A 21291-nucleotide genomic window follows, 5' to 3' on the forward strand; every position below is an offset into this window, starting at 1 on the left:
ATCTAAGTGATTATGCTTATATGCTTGATTATTAATTTTGTTGACATGATGTTTTTTAATGAAAATATACTAAAATATATTATCATTATTTTAATAGGTTTTTTAGAATATAGTTAAGGGACAAAAAGGCTAAAAGTACCCATCATAAATAAGATCTCTGCAGCATCCTGGGATGCACCTCATGAAGCTGGAGTGTGCAGATAAGACAAAGGATTGTGACTTTTTCTTAAATTTAATCCCCAAACATCCATCTGTTTTATTTAATAGTTTTGATGACTTCACTATTATTCTAAAATGTGGAGAACAGTAACAAAGAATGAGTACATGAGTCCAAACATTTGACTGGTAGCGTATACATGTTCATATAAGTAATTCTCCATAGTATCATAGTATCTGTTCTGTTTCCCCTAATTCTCCCACTCTGCCTCTGCCTGTCTGTCTTCATTTGTCACACTCACTCACGTTACTTCAGGGCAAATCCGGCTACACCGGCACTTACTGGTAAACTCATAAAAGCCCCACTCCCCCTCAAACCCACTTTTTGTAGCTTATTTTCTCAGCGTTCCTTTTGTCAGTCTCATTCTTTCAGTCCCTCTGTCTTCTCCTGCTCCCTGGCCTCTACTGATCCCCTCTTTCCCCAAAGCAAGAATCAGAACGTGAGGGTTTAGATAAACCCCTCTGGACAACAGCCATGAGAGTCAGTGCCTTCCCCTCTGTACAAACACACACACACACACACACACACACAATGAGACTCCAGCAGCTTGACAAAATGTCTTGCTATGGCTACACACACAGACTCGTTTACACATTTAGCAAGAAAGCAAGAGAAATTATTCTTTCTCACACCAATAATCTATATGGCAGTGGGTGAAATTCATACGGTCCACACCATTCATCCGTTTATTTACCTCCATTCATTCTTTGCTTTCTCTGACACCTCTCTTCTTTCTCCTTTATTACCCTGATCCCTTTTAGCAGCCATGTTTCCATATGTTAGCGTGTATGTATAGAGGGCAGCTGTATTTGTGCAGTGTGCTTGAGACCATTACAGCTGCAATTAAGTGTGTGCATGTGTTCCTGTGCCGGCTCCCAGGACAGTCATCAGCTCAGGGGTTAAAAAATCAAATCATAGTTTAAGTGACCAGCAGCTGTTGCGGTCGTTATCAGTGCGTGTGATCATGTCCAGGGCTTGTGACCTAATTGCGGTAAACTGCGAACTCCCCTCAACGCAGGAGGAAACTGCCACAATGCTGCATTGTTCAGCTACGTTACACAGCAAACTCTTGACTGACGCCACAAGGATGGAGGGAATGTGTGTTTGCATTAAAATTCCACCTGCATCCAGTTTGTACAGCAAAACAAAGTATTCTTGTCTCCTGTTTGTATGTACTGTATCAATAATGTACCTGTATGAACTGTATTTGTGCCAAACCTTCAGCCTGAAATTCATTTCCTCAATAGGTCTCTGTTTTGCCCACCTATTTTTTCCTCATTCACACACCATATATTCTCTGTACTCCGCTTGTACCAGCACACAATCTGCTTATATACATTCACATGCACTTTAAACGTCTGATGAAAAATCACATGACTGTGAATACAGTTGGCCTCAGCATTGAGAGTTTACTTCAAGAAATTGGTATTTAATGTTTCAAATATTCAATTACACTTTGTGAAAATTGTAGAACAACTATGCAAAACCTACTGTAGCTCATTCATATCTGTGCATGTTAATGTACTTTATCTGTAAACCTCCGATCTGTAAAGGTCTATCCTTGAACATGGATTAAAGGTGATGCGAGCATTTTATTGTTCTGCAATGGCAAAAAATATTCACATTACACTCCTGAAAGTACCATATATTTGGCAACTATAGATACATAAAGAACCATGGAACCTTTTTTTACACAAAAGGAATAGAATAGTGGAAAAAAATGTCTAGATTTTTAAAATGTTCTTTACACTAAGAAAAAATGGGTCTCTCTGTTCTTTGGCGAACCAGAACGTTTTCCTAAGGCATCACTGTGAAAACCCCCTTTTGGACAGATTTGACTAATTAGGTCCTGAAATCTGTAAAGAGGAGGAAAAAGTCATGCAGATATTTAGTTTGAAGCACTTTCTGCCAGTCAATGATTTTGAAAATTCATAGAGCAGCCCATACATGGGATGCAGGAGGCTGAGAGCATCTGAGAAGCGGATCGTTCAAGCTCAGTGCCATATTCAGCTTCATAAGCAGCTGTTGGTTTGTGGTGCAAGAATGATATTTTGCTACATGCCACTGCTTTGCTGCGTCGTCTCTGATTTCAGTATTCTCAATGGCACAACTGTATGTTTGTAGGGTGGGATTTTGGTAAGAGAGAGCATGTCTAATTCAGTGGGTAGTCTGGCAGTTCCAGTTCTAACATCACCTTTAAAGTTTAGAGCAATTCCTAATCTAGAACTGCGATCTCATGGGAGAGTTTCACAACATCCATCTTACAGACATGAAACTCTATGGCCTGCTCTCTGAAACAAACGGTTCCAGGGAGCTGGGAATATTTAGGGAGTGAGAGAATGTGAACGAAACAAGAATCATCAAACATTCTTTTAATGACATATTCTTTACCCAGTCCAAGCCCAAACCATGCACAAACATCTGGGCAACGCTACAAAAATAAACTCATTAATTCATTAATGTAAACTAAAACAAACAAATATCCGCCCACCACTGCGTCATTGTGTATGTTCAACCATAAAATAAAAAATGTGCCAATATGTGTATATGAATGCGTGTGAATATGAAAGTGCACGAGGGAGGAAAAAGCGTGGGTCTCCTCCTAAATCAGCAAATACATTTCACAGAGCAGAGGTCAGAACTGACCCACCAAAAGACCCCACAAGAGCCACACACACACTTACTGCCCAGCTGCTGGCATATAAAGGCCATCCCTCATTTCCCATTCAAAACATAACGTGCTCCCTCCAGACCAATCCATACAGCTTTGACAGCTTAATGAGTGGGCGCTTTAGCCTTTTCAGTAGGCAGAATGACCAACATGCGTTCTGAGACCCGTCAGTTTTGAAAATCTAAATATATGTAGTACAACTGAACGGGTCTCTAGGCTGATCATTATCAAGGTTAATAGCGCGTCCTCTGAGAAGAACACAGGCCGATTACATGCAATCAGAGATCCACGCAGGGACTGGGTGAGCATTAGATGACCACATTAAACTCTGCACAGATGCGCTCTAGTCACGCACTCAGACCACTCGAGGGAAACCGGACACCCAACTCTTAGCTCAGCTTATAATCATTAATGAAAAGAGCTTATCAGAGGCACTGGTAAACAATTTACATTCCTGTCACCACCTTAAGCCTTGTTCTTTGAACCCTACTGATAAATTAGAGTTACACAAAGTATCTTAAAGGGATAATTCACCCAAAAATGAAAATTCTGTCATGATATACTCACCCTCAATTTACTCTGTAACAATTTCTCTCAGAAAACAAAAGAAGATATTTTGAAAAATACCAAATCAAATGGTCCCCTTTGACTTCCATAGCATTTTCTTCCCATACTAGGAAGCCAATGGGGACCAGAATAAAATGTATTTATAATTTGCTCACCCTCATGTTGTTACAAACCCATATGACTTTCTTAGATCATGGAACACACAAAAAAGGTGTTAAGGCCATTGCACACTGAGTCCGAATTTTTCGTCCGAAATTTTCGCACGTTGAAAAATAAATACGACCTCACATTTTGTCAATCACGTTTGCACACTGCCTCCGAAATTTTCTTCCGTCAAAAAAAAATTCGGATCGGGTTCGATTTTTTGCGTTTTTCGCATCCGTATAAAGCATTTTGAGATGCTTTGAGAAGGTGTTTTGACAATTCAGAGCCACCGTACAAGCGAAAGCCAAAATCCAAAATGGTGTCAGACAAATTAATACACTTCGTCTTGCAGCACAGAGCACTTTATGACAAACAAATTGCGGAATACAAAGATACAGAATATAAAGAACTGCTGTAGTCTATTTTTTTTATGCCTGGCGCGCACCTTTCCGATGCAGCAGTTCGGGGTGTGTGTGTGTCCATACCTCAGACAGTCTCTGTTCAGGATAAATTGGTTCACGGAAATTGGTGGTCTTCTTTTTAATATGTGGATTCAGTATCACTAGCAAAGTATCAAACTGAGGCACTGACATCCTGAAATAAACTTTGAATCTCTCGGGATAATCCCGCAGCTCTTTGATAAGGAGGTGGAACTCTCCTTCTTCTCTGCGCAATCTAAGGATTGGATGGACCCAATATTTCCTTTTTCTTTTTTTAAAAAGAGAGAGGACAACAAAATCATCCTCACTGCTTGAAGACATTTTGTATAGTTTTGCGAATTTTTTCGCAACGGATTAATTAAAACGCATCGGACTCAGTGTGCAAGGTCTCTGTGCGTGACGAATTTTTAAGATTGCGAATGCGAAAAAACGCATGCGAAAATTTCGGACTCAGTGTGCAGAGACCTTAAGGCAGAACAGTAAAGGCCATTGCACACTGAGTCCGAATTTTTCGTCCGAAATTTTCGCACGTTGAAAAATAAATACGACCTCACGTTGTCAATCACGTTTGCACACTGCCTCCGAAATTTTCGTCCGACAAAAAAAAATTCGGATCGGGTTCGATTTTTTGCGTTTTTCGCATCCGTATAAAGCATTTTGAGATGCTTTGAGAAGGTGTTTTGACAATTCAGAGCCACCGTACAAGCGAAATCCAAAATAGTGTCAGACAAATTAATAAACTTCGTCTTGCAGCACAGCGCACTTTATGACAAACAAATTGCGGAATACAAAGATACAGAATATAAAGAACTGCTGTAGCCTATTTTTATGCCTGGCGCGCACCTTTCCGATGCCGCAGTTCGGTTTGTGTGTGTGTGTCCAGTAACGTGCGGTGAAATCTTGTCATGGGTAGGCTGTGACCTATCAATGTGGCATATATGTTCATATATTCATTCAGTTAATGTAGCAACCCAAGTTCATATCAGGCATCATCACATCGCTGCCTGCATACAGCAAAGTCAGTCATATGTGAGGCTAATGCACAATCAAATCTAATAATCAAATTAATGGACACATCTATCTTATGATGACTTATACAACAAACAAATGTTTTGTGCGGGACACAGTAAGAGAGGGAGGCGGCGCGGTGTCAGCGAACCGACAAGCAGCCTAGTCACTCCTTCAAAATGCGCAAACGCGCACAGACAGCCACACACACGCTATTGGTCTGGTGACGGCGCACCAGGATTTGAATAGGCTACAGTCAGAAAACATTGTGTCAGCAGTACAGCTTTAAAGTACAAAAACAGCTTATTCGCTCCTACAAACTGCGCTAGGCGCACACACCGACACGCAATGAGCATCTGACGACGGCGCACCAGGATTAAAAAAGAGAACTAGAAAACAGCATTTTAACCCTTACGAAATGCACCATAATCGCACAGATAGACATACAGTACAAATGTGGCAGAGGTGATGGAAGAGAGAACATTTTGGTGTCAGCGCACAGCAGGCCTATAGCCCACCATCAGACAACACACACAAAGCCAATATACGGGGTTTAAAAAAAATTATAAATAAATGAATAGTTTACGTTTTAAAGGGGGTGCTTACTTTTATTTGTAGACGAAGTCCATACGTCTATCCCTCTGGACAAAGCGGTCAATTACTTTGTTGTAAAAGTCCTCTTTGTTGGGTGTATTACTCAATTTCATGAGTTGACAGCCAAGGCTAGGCGCCGCTAGTATCGGGAAACGCGGATTGAGTAAGAGCGAGTGGATCACGTGACATGAAGCAAGCTCGGTCTCTGCCTCAATGTTGATGATTCAAGACAGCATGAGAACTGATTGCGCATGCGCAAATCTACGTAAACTACGTTCTATGGACCAAAGAGGCACTGCTAACCTCTGCCTCAATGGCCATGGCCTTGAATTTCCTGCATGAAACAATGGTTTTTAGGAGCAAACAATGGCAAAATTAGTATATTATGTGTATTCCTGAAAAACTTTGTTACAAAAAATAATATTTGGAATAAAATAAATGCAATTAATAATGTGGTTTGAGGTTAATTAATAAAGCTCTTGGAATTAATAAATGTAATGTCAACATTGGTGAGGCACTGCCTACCCTGCCTACCCTGACCGCACCTCCCTCTGTGTCCATACCTCAGACAGTCTCTGTTCAGGATAAATTGGTTCACGGAAATTGGTGGTCTTCTTTTTATTATGTGGATTCAGTATCGCTAGCAAAGTATCAAACTGAGGCACTGACATCCTGAAATAAACTTTGAATCTCTCGAGATAATCCCGCAGGTGGAACTCTCCTTCCTCTCTGCGCAATCTAAGGATTGGACGGACCCAATATTTCCTTTTTATTTTTTTAAAAAGAGAGAGGACAACAAAATCATCCTCACTGCTAGAAGACATTTTGTATAGTTTTGCGAATTTTTTCGCAACGGATTAATTATAACGCATCGGACTCAGTGTGCAAGGTCTCTGTGCGTGACGAATTTTTAAGATTGCGAATGCGAAAAAATGCATGCGAAAATTTCGGACTCAGTGTGCAGAGACCTTAAGAATTTTACAAGGATTGTTAAACAAAAACTTAACCCATTTTTGTGGAGGATATCCTCAGTCACCATTTACTTTCACTGAATCTTTTGGAATTTTTCCATAAAATGAAAAATGAAACAATTTCATTCTAAAATTGCCATAACACCAGCAAATTTTACAGCGAAAAAGGTGACTTGTCTATTGTCAGTATGAAGCACACATACAGCAACACTGTAAAAAAAAAATTTTTTTTTTTAAAGTTGAGCCAACTTAAAATTTTAAGGCAACTAGCTTCAGCAGATTTTTGAGTTCTCTCAACTTATTTTTGTGGGAGATTCTCAACTTCTTGTTGTATAAACTTAAAACAACAAGTTGAGAAAACTCAAAAATCTGCTGAAGCTGGTTGCCTTAAAATTTTAAGTTGGCTCAACTTTTTTTTTTTTTTTACAGTGAACACACAAGTCTGTTGGTCAACGCAGTGAATCCATGTGACGGAAAACTGTGTGGGGTAATTCAAAAACAGATTCTACTGAAATGACTGCATCTCACCAACAAAAACTAGCTGAATAACGGTAAATGAGACCGCAGCTTAACATATTAAATAATGCGGGTTTAGAACGAAGTTTAGTTTTTAGATGAACTATTCCTTTAATAATATCAAAGCAGCGTGTGACAACAGAGGTAAAACATCTCAAACTCCCTCAGGCCACTGCAACATTCTCCTTGCACTTTATAAATCCGGTAATAAGAGTCAATAGTGCCATAAAAAACGCTGTCTTGCGCACCGCGGAGAGTCTGAGCGCGCGCCAGGAGAGCTCGAGGCATGAGGATTCCGGAGTTTTGGATAACAGCTGAAACAGTAGCCCGGAGTCCTGACGTAGCTTTTTCCCACAGCTTAAAAAAGACCAGCCAAAACATCTCCAGAGAAGCTCACTGCCACGCAAAGACGGAAACGGCAGGGCGCTCAGATTTGAATCTGATAAGGTCACCAAGGGACTGAGGGCGCAAAAAGGTCCAGTATGTAAAGCAGGATGTGTGGAAAGCAATATAATTACGAAAAGTGACAAAACGAAACAGTTTACTAGAAACATTATTCTGTCCATAAGTACACTGCAAAAAATAAAATAATAATAACTCCTGCCTTAGTAAAGCCAAAGTGACAATCCACAGTGAATAGGTTGCACTTTTTTTCATTGACGAAAAAGAAAAGCGAGTTGACATTTAAGAAAATAAAGAAATTGTGACAAAAAATAAATTAGCAAATTAACAAAAATTTAGTTGATTTAAACAACGATGTTGAAAAATTTTACAATGCAGTATTTCTATTTATTCATTAGGCTATACCTTTCTGCATAGTACATAACAGCTTCTGTTAATGCAAATTCATTATGCAATGAACATTTTTCTGTTTCTGATTGCCAATGAAGGTGCTATTGCATTCTGCCACCACACACACCTGTATATTGTGTAGACTTCTTCACACACACGATGAACCAAGGGATGGCAACATTAACCTCAACACTCAAACGGTGAAAATAAACAATCAAACTGTTAAAATAAAACAAACTGTTCATGGCTTTGGTGTTCCGTTTTAAAGATGAGCAACACCAAAAAAAATTAAGTTTAACTCATTCAGATAAAGGTGATTGAGTAATTTACCTTTGTATGACAGGCGAAGGCGCGGCACGTTCAGTTTAGTGCTGGTGCTGAACGACAGGACCATCGCCACTAAAAGCAGAACCGGTAATTCCATGTTGAATGGACCACTTTCAATGAACCTTTCTTTACTCTAACGGGAATAAATACTTCTCTCAGGGCTGTGGTGTCCCCTTATTTAGTCCAGACGCAAAAGATGTTGGACATCCACAGCTGGACCCAAGTGGTGAGATCCCAGGTCTCAGGTTAAACTCGAGTCGCTCGCCTCTGCCCCTGTGCGATATTTTCCCACACAGCTCCAGCTCAAGTGCGCACGTCTCTCTCTCTGTCTGTGTCTCCCTCGCTCTGTCTTCAGTGCCGAGAAACACCCTCCCCGCGCTCTCAGCACCTCGAGAGCGAAACGGGCCCCCGGTACTCGCCTGTCACTCGCGTTCAGTTCCTCTCACTGCGCTCCTTAGTGCAATCAAGGGTGCGAGTTACTGCTTCTCAGAAATATGTATATTTTTACATATGTGTATACTTCAAAAGCATTTCCAAACAATGTTTCAGTAAAGTTAGTTAAAGAGTCAAACTGACTCCCGCGAACATCGCTTGAGGAGGTAACCATAGCAGCTGCTGGCGGCACGAGCTCTTTCCGTTCGGCTGAACGAGACAAAACTCAAAATTATTATATATCGACAGGGATGGCTTTTACAACTTGACCCTGAAAGCTATTAAATAATTCATACACTATCCATGGCAGTTTTCCAAACAAGTTAATCAAAATGACTTGTTTAAAATAGAGGAACACCACTGAGAGGAACACAAAACACTGACTTTGAATTATTATGTAGCATACACTGGAAATAGTTTATATCTACTCATAAATCATACTAGCTTAAAGCTGTTTAAAGCTACCTAAATGCATAAGAAAATCTGGATGGATTATAATCATTAAATCGCCATATTCTTAAATAAACCATATAGTTAGCCTATTAGCATGAAATTAGGTCATATAGCCTACTGAAATCATACTGTGATACCCTGCATTGTAGCTGACTTTACATGGTTTTTAGTTGGACTATGCTGGTCATTTTTGGCCATTGCATCTTTAAGATGTTACTTAAACATATTTACTAAAAACATAAAATCATGTCCCACTCAAAAAATGTTCAAGTAAAATACAGTGCCTAATTGTTTAAAGCATTGCCACATAGAAATTACATTAAATAGTGTTTCAATATATTTACATTGAGGAGGATTGTTGCATCACAAATATTTCAAAGCTGTAAAGTATGTCTTTCTAGTATCTTGGACATTTTCACCATAAATAAAAATGTATTTCAGCTTTCTTGCAGCACTACAGATTCATTTATCCTTGGTTTGTGCACTCAGTCTGCCCATAAATGTTTGTGCTTGGATGTTTTGCAAGACTGTTCTGATTATTTTGACTCCAGAATATATAACCTAAGTACACATATCCATCTCTTCCTTGATCTGCCACACTATTGTTGCGGTTTGCTGATTTTAATTAACTCGAGGTTTGCATTGGGGAGGTGGTTTCAAAAAGTGCCTTTTGTAAAACACGTTTATCTGCCAGGGGGGCCTAAAGAGGTCTTGATACTCTGGGAGCGTTTAGACACTGCAGGATCTTTTGATCTGGACAATCAAACGGAGAAACAAGCAGACGCCATTAGTGCATGATGTCAGCATACCACTTCCAAAGTTGTTCCTGTCATAGCAACGGGTGATTAGAAATTACCGGGGAAAGGGAGAGAGAGAAAGAATTTGTATTATATAGGGAAATATTTCAGACAGAGTATGACTGTTTGCCAAGTGCAAACTGTCTGGAGTACTAGAACCTGTTTTAACAGACTTTTAGTTTATTGTCTAGGACATTTTGTAGTTAAAGTCTGCAATGAGTACTCAGTCATTCCATGTCCAAACACAGCAGCTCACGTCTAAATATACAGAAGGATTCAGGCAATGATTTAGACTGACAGCCAGTATGTTGGTGGGCTGAGAGAACAAATTTGAGATGGTGTGTGTGTTTCAATGGGTTGAGCTCCTCCAATTCTTTCTTAGCCTCATCTCCACGTTTTAGTGTAGGGGTTGACGATATGTGTTTTTAAGGGCTGATGCCGATACTGATTATTACAGATTAAGTAGACCGAAAACTGATATTTTGAACCAATATTACTGGTGTAAAAATTTTCAAATTGATGACAAAATTAAGAATAACAAAGGCTCTGACAAAAACTTACTTTAAATTATTCTTTCTTTTAAATTATTTTCTCCGCAAATAGGTTTTGAAAATGACCATTACCGTTAACCATAAAAATGTTTAATATTGGCACCGATAATCAGTCAACCCCTGTAGTGTACATCAATAATGATTCTGTACGTATGTAATTTTCTTTATCAGTTACACTTTCTACACACACACAATTTTTTTTTTCTCAAAAACTAAAACTTAATTGACATCTAATGGAAGGCAGCAGAGAAATTATTCCGTGATCCTTCTATACAGAGCTTTTCACTGTTTGGACAATTATATGGTTAAATTAAGTAAATCAATCATATGTTACTATTTAAATCCCTAAATTTAATGCTAAAGTAACGCAAAATGTTTTTGAACCTGATAAACATGATGAACAATGTTGGTTCTCTCCAATACCTTCTTATTTTTTAACTAACTTAAAAGTTCGATGATTTCAGACCATAGAAAATAGTCTTTGAAAGTTGTTTCATCAAAGAGCGTGTGTGATACACCTGCTAGACATATAAATTGTGAGATAACCACAAATCACTGCTGGGGTTTGACCTTTGACCCATGAAGAGGAAAGAGGTCAATTATAGAAAGTCTTGATTGTACGGTGACCTCTGACACAACACTCATTCTCATCTCTTCCTTTGCTCTTTTTCTCATTAGTCTTATTTTCCTTTTGAGGATCTTCCAGTGTACTTGTCATCCCACCCTTTCCTCTTTTCAAGCTATTTCAGACCGATAACAGTTGTGACAATGAATACACATGGAAGCACACACATTTACACAAACAATTCACTGCCAGCTTGCTGAAAGAAATAGAGAGATACTCTAATAACGGTGCATGTATTTATAGGAAATGACTGGAAATCTCAGAGCTCAGGGGCTTTGTGTGCATGTGTTTCTAAGTGTGGGACTTGATGACAGATAGATTATCAGAGGATGTCTCCGGAATAGTGTGTATTTATGGCATATGGCCAGTTACACAACAACTTCAACCTTCCCTGGCCAATAGGAAGATTAATGAACAGATTCAAATCCAAAACTACAGTGCAGTTACACCCTAAATTGTGCACCCTGGCTTATATTTCTGAATATATTCACGCTGAAGCCTCTATGTGGAATGTATTTGTGGATTTGAGCTTGTTATGGGTCTGTTTGAGTTTTAAACTTCTCTGAATTTGAGAAGGTAATTTGATAACCTGAAACTCTGATAAGATTTTGTATAAATGTGATTACTCATTAAGTTCTGATAACATGCTCCAGTTTGCAGTCTGGAGAGGGCGTAATGTATTTGTACGGGCATCTTGGTTCGGTGCATGAGGCCTTACGACGAATACTGGCAATTCACCCCCAATCCAGAAGGGGCGGCGCAGTAGTGCAACGCTGTTTGATAACCGCCAGCAGAAGAACAGCAAATGCCATGAGTTGCGCACTTGAAAACAAAACCCCCAGACAGTGACCATGTGCTGATTCTGAACGCGTCTCTCACATAGACTGACAAAGGAGTATACTTTAAAGGCTTGCGCACTCAACTGTTTGCGAAATGGGGCTTTGTGCTCGTGTATCCTTCCTCTCTCATTCGGCACAAATCCAAATATTTCATAATATTTCCATATTTGCGATGTAACGTGCCTGAATGATAAACTATTATTTATTATGTAAATTATAGGCGTTGTACTTCAGTCGCGTTCCTACGGTGACACAGAGGCGGGCGAGCTGATGTTTGGGTCACTGTATTTTATTTTGATAAAGTATCAACTGCACTGTCAAGTTAGCAATGCTGGAACTGATTTGTGTTTTTTTGTGCGTGCGCGCGCGATCACTTCAACTGTTTCCTTATATCAGCAGAATCAACTTTAAACACTTATTGTCTTATTAATAATCACTGTATAAAGGTCTGATTTTATTTGTGTACACTCACAATGAAAACAAAACAGATTTTATATATATATATATATATATATATATATATATATATATATAAAACGAGTAATTAGTATTTTCACATCTAGGTGGAAAACAGTCATTTGCACTACTGTCTGTTCAAAATAAATGAAAAGAAAGTGAGCATAATAGATTTTTTTTTTCTGTTGTACCGAAATCGTATCGAACCGTGACCCCCGAACCGAGGTATGTCCAACATGTATGAGAAAAATATTTATTTCATAATGATATTTCCCCTCATTTTAAATTCTTATTCTCCATACATACATACACATATATATATATATATATATATATATATATATACATATATATATATATATATATATATATACACATATATATATATATATATATATATATATATATATATATATATATATATATATATATATATACACACATACAGTGCCTTGCGAATGTATTCAAACCCCTTCATTTTTTTCACATTTTGTTATGTTGCTGCCTTATGTTAACCTGCTTTAAATGACTTTTTTTCCCCACATCAATCTACACTCCATACACCATATTGACAAAGCAACTTCATAAATTTATTAAAAATAAAAAACTCAAATAAGTACATTGCATAAGTATTCATACCCTTCACTAAATATTTAGCTGACGTACCTTTACAGCCTCAAGTCTTTTTTGTTTGATGTGACAAGCTTTGCTCATCAACATTTGGAAATTATCTGCCATTTGTCTCCTCACCTCTTCACCTCTCAAGCTCTGTCAGGTTGGATGCGGGCAGACGCACATTTACAGGTTTCTTCAGAAATATTTGATTGGGTTCAAGTCCAGGCTGTGGCTGGACCACTAAAAGACATTCACAGCATTGTATATAAGCCACTCTTGCTGTGTGCTTAGGGTCATTGCCTGTTGGAAGGTAAACCTTCTGCCCAGTCTGAGGTTCTGAATGCTCTGGACTGGGTTTTCATTAAGGCTATCTCAATATTTTGGTGCATTGAGTTTTTCTTCTATTCTGATGAGTCCCTCAGTCCCTGCTGCTGAAAAACAGCCCCATAGAATGAGGCTGCTACCAGCACACTTTACTTTTGGGATGGTATCTTGAAGGTGATGAGTAGAGCTGGTTCCCCTCAAACATGATGCTTAGAATTGAGGTTCATCAGACCAGAGAATCTTGTTTCTCAGAGTCTGAGGGTCCTTTAGGTGCTTTTTGTAAATTCCAAGTGTGTTTTCTTTTGTCTTCACTGAGGAGAGGATTGAGTTTGGCCACACCGCCATGAAGCCCAGATCGGTGGAGTGTTGCAGTGATGTTTATCCTTCTGTAGATTTCTCCTATCTTCACATATGATCATGGAGCTCAACTAGAGTGACCATCAGGTTCTCTGTAACCAAAGCCCTTCTCCATCAATTGCTCAGTTTGGCCAGGAGGCCAGCTCTAAGAAGAATCCTGGTTGTTTCAAACTTCTTCCATTAAGGGTAACAGAGACTACATGCTTCTGTGACGCTTCAATGAAGCAGAATTTTTTTCTGAACTCCCCAGATGTGTGGCTTAACGCAAACCTGTTTCTGAGCTCTACAGACGGTTCTTTTGACCCCAGGGCTTGGTTTTTGCTCTGATATGCATTATCAGCTGTTGGACCTTTTATTGAGACATGTGTGCCTTTCCAAATCATACTCATTCAATTGAATTTGCCACAGGTTACCTTCACTCAAAGTATAGTAACACCTACAAGCAATATGAATGCTCCTGAGCTAAATTCAGATAAGGGTATGAGTACTTATGCAATGGAATCATTTAAGTTTTTTTATTTTTTAATAAATTTGCAAAGATGTTAAAAACCTTTTCTTTTCTTTTTTTGCTTTACCATTATAGTGTATGGAGTATAGATTGATGTGGAAAAAAGTAATTTAAAGCAGTTTAACATAAGGCAGCAACATAAAACGTGAAAAAAAATTATACTTTCGCAAGGCACTGTATATATATATATATATATATATATATATATATATATATACACATACATACATACATACATACATACATACAGGTGCTGGTCATAAAATTATCATGACCAGCTAGATTTATTTCAGTAATACCATTCAAAAAGTGAAACTTGTATATTAGATTCATTCATTACACACAGACTGATATATTTCAGATGTTTATTTCCTTTAATTTTGATGATTATAACTGACAACTAATAAAAGTGCCAAATTCAGTATTCCAGAAAATTTGAATATTGTAAAAATGTTCAATATTGAAGACACCTGGTGCCACACTCTAATCAGCTAATTAACTCAAAACACCTGCAAAAGCCTTTAAATGGTCTCTCAGTGTAGTTCTGTAGGCTACACAATCATGGGGAAGACTGCTGACTTGACAGTTGTCCAAAAGACGACCATTGACACCTTGCACAAGGAGGGTAAGACACAAAAGGTCATTGCTAAAGAGGCTTGCTGTTCACAGAGCTCTGTGTCCAAGCATATTAATAGAGAGGCGAAGGGAAGGACAAGATGTGGTAGAAAAAAAGTGTACAAGCAATAGGGATAACCACACAATGGAGAGGATTGTGAAACAAAACCCACTCAAAAATGTGGGGGAGATTCACAAAGAGTGGACTGCAGCTGGAGTCAATGCTTCAAGAACCACCACGCACAGACGTATGCAAGACATGGGTTTCAGCTGTCGCATTCCTTGTGTCAAGCCACTCTTGAACAAGAGACAGCGTCAGAAGCGTCTTGACTGGACTGCTGCTGAGTGGTCCAAAGTTATGTTCTCTGATGAAAGTAAATTTTGCATTTCCTTTGGAAATCAAGGTCCCAGAGTCTGGAGGAAGAGAGGAGAGGCACATAATCCACGTTGCTTGAGGTCCAGTGTAAAGTTTCCACAGTCATTGATGGTTTGGGGTGCCATGTCATCTGCTGGTGTTGGTCCATTGTGTTTTCTGAGGTCCAAGGTCAACGCAGCCATCTACCAGGAAGTTTTAGAGCACTTCATGCTTCCTGCTGCTGACCAACTTTATGGAGATGCAGATTTCATTTTCCAACAGGACTTGGCACCTGCACACACTGCCAAAGCTATCAGTACCTGGTTTAAGGACCATGGTATCCCTGTTCTTGATTGGCCAGCAAACTCGCCTGACCTTACCTCCATAGAAAACCTATGGGGTATTGTGAAGAGGAAGATTCAATACGCCAGACCCAACAATTCAGAAGAGCTGAAGGCCATTATCAGAGCAACATGGACTCTCATAACACCTGAGCAGTGCCACAGACTGATCGACTCCATGCCACGCCGCATTGCTGCAGTAATCCAGGCCAAAGGAGCCCCAACTAAATATTGAGTGCTGAACATGCTCATACTTTTCATGTTCATACTTTTCAGTTGGCCAACATTTCTAAAAATATATTTTTTTTGCATTGGTCTTAATTGATATTCTAATTTTCTGAGATACTGAATTTGGGACTTTCATTAGTTGTCAGTTATAATCATCAAAATTAAAGGAAGTAAACATTTGAAATATATCAGTCTGTGTGTAATGAATGAATCTAATATACAAGTTTCACTTTTTGAATGGTATTACTGAAATAAATCAACTTTTTCATGATATTCTAATTTTATGACCAGCACCTGTATATGTATATATATATATATATATATATATATATATATATATATATGCTTCTAAACCTGTGAGAGCTGAAACTTTGAACCTTTTCCCTCTATTCATCCTTCATTCTGTTTTTCTTTTATCCCTGTCCTCTGCTATAACCAAGTCGAGTCAAGTCACCTTTATTTATATAGCACTTTTAACAATGCAGATTGTGGCAAAGCAACTTTCCAATATCAAAATAGGAAAATAGTGTGTCAATAATGTAAAATTACAAGATTAAACACTCAATTTTCAGTTAAAGGCATTTCATTATTGGATTCAGTGATGTTATCGTCCAGCTCAGTTCAATTTAAATAGTATCTGTGCAATCAAGTCCATGATATTGCTGGAAATTAAGTGTCCCCAACTAAGCAAGCCAGAGGCAGCAGCAAGGAACCAAAACTCCATCGGTGATAGAATGGAGAAAAAAACCTTGGGAGAAACCAGGCTCAGTCGGGGGGCCAGTTCTCCTCTGGCCAGATGAAACCAGCAGTTCAATTCCAACTGTAGCAAAACCATGCACAGAACAGAGTCCAGAGCCAGCTGCTCAGTTTGAACAGAAATTAGTGAATGAAAGGATGAAAAGATTTGCTTTGCCTGCTTCCCAGCCTGTTTCCTCCCTCTATTTCCTCACATCTTTCCCTGGATTTATTTCAGTGCTGTTTTGTGGTTGATCTGGTTGCTGTGTTTTGGCTTTTTGGGGGCCTCTGGAGTCTGTATCAGCATCAGCAATTCTGCGGTCTTAACTGTTAACACAGCTAAAGTTTGTGTGGAAAAGGTTTAGTAGCTGTTTAACAGAATAGCTCCCTCACGTCAACCCTCTAAACCCGTATGACTTCCATCCACAGAATACAAAAGCAGAAAATTTGAAGACTGTTTACCATGCAGTTACAATAAATGAGGACTAAAGTTTTCCAAGCGGACACAAAAGCACCATAAAAGTGGTCCATACCAGTCATGCAGTATATTCAAAGTCTTCTGAAGTCATATGATAGCTCTGTGGAACAAACAGACCGACATAGTCAATCAAGGGATAGTTCACCCAAAAATTTAAATTGTCGTCATTCATTGTTCCAAACCTATATGACTCTCTTTCTTCTGTGGAAAATAAAAGAGGATATTTTTAGAAATTGGAAATCAATAGTCTCCAAAATTGTTTGGATAAAAAATATTCTTGTAAATATCTTGTTTTGTGTTTCAAAAAAGAAAGTAGCTTTGAAATGACATAAGGTTGAGTAAATGACAATTTTTATTTTTGAGGTCAAATGTCCCTTTAACAATTTTATAATGTAAAGCATGCTAAATAAAAAAATAAAAAACAAGATCCATGTGTGTGTGTGTGTGGTAAGTCAGTATGTGCATTTCATATGTGTTTAGGGTGTGTCCAATTCATTTACTAAATTAATTCCCCCCACACAAAGTTCAGCAACATAACGAATGAATCACATTGATTTATAATGCTACTAAAAGCCTTTGCAGATATCCAACCAGAGGATTTTGGGGTGTGTTTGTGGGTGTGTTCATGGGAATGCCACACAAAAAGGTGATATATGCCTCAGTGTAAGGATGTATAGAGCACAACAATTGAACAAAGCTGGACCGTGCTATTTTAATTTGAGCACACCGAATAAACATTTGGAGATCATGAAGAGGACGTTTGTGTATGTGTTTGTGTGTCCTTCTATGTGTGAGGAAATTAGGGTGTTAGAAAGGTTTTATAAGGCTCTGCTACTTTGTCTGAACCCAATGAAGACCAGACCTCACCTTAATCCCGCTTTTATTTTATACAAATACCTTTCTCTCTGCTTCCCTCCATTTATTTTAGATAAGTTTCTGACTCCCAAACCTCCACTAAAGGAGCCCATTTGCCCCCAATGAACCTCTAAACCACCCCAAAACTCCACGAGACCCTTGATAATGCCCCACCTACTATATCAGCTGCCAAACCCACTCACCAGAACCCCAGACCAGCAAAGATCATAATGTGATACTCTTATACAAAATATTGGATAAAATAGTAAAAAAAAAATAATAATAATAATTATTACACTGAACTATTTTATAAATTCTTTTCTATAAATTAAATAATGGTTGCTTCATTTAACATTTTGGATGTATTTTTCCATTGAGCATGTCACAGTATATTCTGGGAAGAATAATATGATACTGGCAAACATAAATTTTCATCACTTCATTCAAACCTATATTACTTACTTTCTTCTGTGGAACATATTTTAAAGAATGTTTCAGCTAATACAGTGAAAGTCAGTGGGGTCCAAATTGACATTGGCCTCTACTGACTTCCACTGTATTAAAAAAAAAAAAAAAAAAAAATTGTGTGTGTGTGTGCTCCACAGAACAAAGTAAGTTTTATTGGTTTGGAATGACATGAAGGTGAGTAAATGGTGACAGAATGTTTATTTTTGTGTGAACTAACTCTATTAACTGCTCAGTAGGTTTTGTAATGGAACATATATTACTTGTTTTAAATAACATAAGGACACCATTCCTCTCTTTTCCCAATAAATATACACAATCACTCCCTATACATGCACAGGTCCACTATAAGTCTGTTTCCTGTCAAGAATCTGGGCGCTTTGCCTTAACGTCTCAATGGAAATACCAGTGCACTTTCTACAAAGCCTTCTGGACACACACACGCAGCCTCGGGCTAATTTCCCATTTCCATATGGCGCCTGGCCCTAATCCTTCAGTGTGACTTTAAGGCAATAGGTCCCATAGGCAAACACACACATATACACAAATGCAGAACCATGCCATATACACCCCCAGTCATCCACCAACACAAAGAGGTAATTTATAAGTTGGACCCACATAGTTAAAGATATTGGCAGTTTTGTTTATAGATCACAGTTGAAATGGTCTTTGTGCCTCCTGGACATTTACTATACCAATTACCACCAATTACCCTCTCAAATCAGCCACAGCAGGGACTTCATAGTCAGAAGCATAAACACACACTGCGACTATTACATGCATTCATACATGCATTAGTCTATGGATGCTATCCAAAAAATACAGGCTTCTTAAAATCAGCAAGATATAAAGTATTATTAAAATGTATTAACATTTCTAAAACCTATATGACCATACAAATCTCAACAGTATGAACAAATGAACCACACACTTTCATTTGCGCACACACACTCACAACAGGCAAAAATGGACATACACACACTCTCAACACAGTCAAGGGTCCAGACTCCCCAGAGATGAGCAGATTAGCCACAGCCAAACCACTAATCCACACAAACACAAAATACACCTAACACACTTGTGTTAAAACACTCTGATTGGTTCTGTTGCTGAACGACAATCACCATCGAAATCCACAGAACCACAAACAGCCAATCGTTTCACAACTTACCGAGCACCCACTAACAAGGGTCATAGGGTCAAAGGTTAAAACCACATAACCTCCTCAAGGGGAATTGTGTTACCTGTGGACAAAGAGCGAGTGAAAAAGAGGGACGAAGAGGAGAGAAAGACAAAACCTGTGCTTTCAAAGTGTGATATATTGAAGCAGATGGTTTGTACATTTTTCAAATGCAAAACTCATGACATTGCACTGTGCTGCCAAAGCTGAACAAGTTAATCCATCGCACTGTAAAAAAGTTGACAATTTACCATTGCGAGCAACATGCTGTACTGTATATTTTAATAAAAAGCAATTTATCCTGCTATGTCCAACACATATGGCCTGTCCACATTCACTCACGCTTTGACTTTTGGCGTGGACCCAGTCAAAATCTGGCATTTCCATCGGCAGCCATTGATCAAATCAATCTTTTACATGGCAATGGCCCAGCAATCACAAAAGCTTTGTGATGATGACCCAGCAACATTCCAGCAATCCTCTGGCAGCCGACCAGTTATCATCAGGAGGTTGGCATAGCATCACTGGCGTTCACCTGGCAGCCAGTGACCTTTAGACTTACAGTTATTTTTCCTCATGCACCAATTCCCAGACTCATACTGAGAGAAGGAGACAGGCAGACTGACACACTCACACACGTACAATATTAATCTTAAACACTAATCTAACACAATGTATTATTCTTCAAGTTTGTGTACTTTGACTTTTCCACATGAAGTTCATTCTTCATACACACAGCTGTGTGGATATTAAAACCTTATTGTTCACACACACAAGTCAGTGCACATGAGGCCTTGGCCCTCTGTCTTTCATCTGATTAAACTGCTCACTCCTTCGTGAAGACAAATCTATCTGTCAGCTCTACAAAGACACAAACTTCAGGACATCGTTCATCTCGAGCCATTACTTCAATTCTTCCCTAGAGTCCAAGCAAAACCTGATTTAATGGCAGAGTTAGCAGATAAGGTCATGTTAGCTTAGCTTAGCTCATACGATTATGAAGGCTGCTATCATAATCTATATAGTCTATATGTTTACCTTTCTAGATCGTCTGATTGCTGCATTATTCTTCTAGTATGATTTTGAAATATTTTCAAGGATATTTACTGCTGACAGAAGATTTTCTTTGTCAAAAAGGATTTTACTTTATCGGGCTCAATTTATCTTCACTTGATCTTTTTACTTTTGTGAAAATAACAAAATTCTCCAGAAATGTTTGTTCATGGGAGTCTTTTTTGTCTGCTTTTTGTCTCCGTATTCATTTTCTGCTAAGGTAAGACTGAAAGAGAAAGATGGAGAAATGGGGTTAGATAAACCATTTTACACAGCTGAACTAGAATAAATTAACAATTGAAGAAAAACAATAAATCAATGAATACATTTATATTCTCTTTTTTCCACTAATATATCTATGCATATCTGAAAATGGCAGAAGAGGTTTTTTTAAAGAATATTGTATATATTAAATTAAGTATTTTTCTTACCCCACTGTCTGAGTTTTAAGCATAAACCTCACTTAAACAAGAAAAAAAAAACATTTTGGCAATGCGGTAAGAAAACTAAATTCAGATAAAGATATTCTGTGAAAACGCATCTTACTATCTTACACAATTTTGCTTCTTGATCTTGTTTTAATGAGTTTTCGATATTTTTACTGGACAAGACAAAAACATTTATGAAGAAAAGGCAGTGTAGGCTGCTAGTATGTAAGTGTTTATGGGTAAGGGATTAATTAGTTTATGATGGATGACACAAACCATCACCCCCTCATTCTAGTCCATGTGTGTTTGTGTGTGGTTCCTCAGGCCACAAAACAAGATAATCTAGGAAAAATG

The 21291-nt window shown here is 38.4% G+C and overlaps 1 protein-coding gene across 1 annotated transcript in view; it reads right to left on the minus strand.

Moving 5' to 3' along the window:
* The window catches only part of LOC306849365 (semaphorin-3G-like), a 35014-nt gene extending 26443 nt beyond the window's left edge, over window positions 1-8571 (minus strand). The window contains exon 1 of the mRNA XM_079384323.1: window positions 8251-8571. Within this exon, the coding sequence (XP_079240449.1) occupies window positions 8251-8344 (94 nt within the window). The 5' untranslated portion in view covers window positions 8345-8571. The remainder of the gene's footprint in view (window positions 1-8250) is intronic.
* Window positions 8572-21291: the final 12720 nt, after the last annotated feature.

Source organism: Barbus barbus (genome assembly GCF_936440315.1).
Source record: "Barbus barbus genome assembly, chromosome: 29".
Lineage (NCBI taxonomy): Eukaryota > Metazoa > Chordata > Actinopteri > Cypriniformes > Cyprinidae > Barbus > Barbus barbus.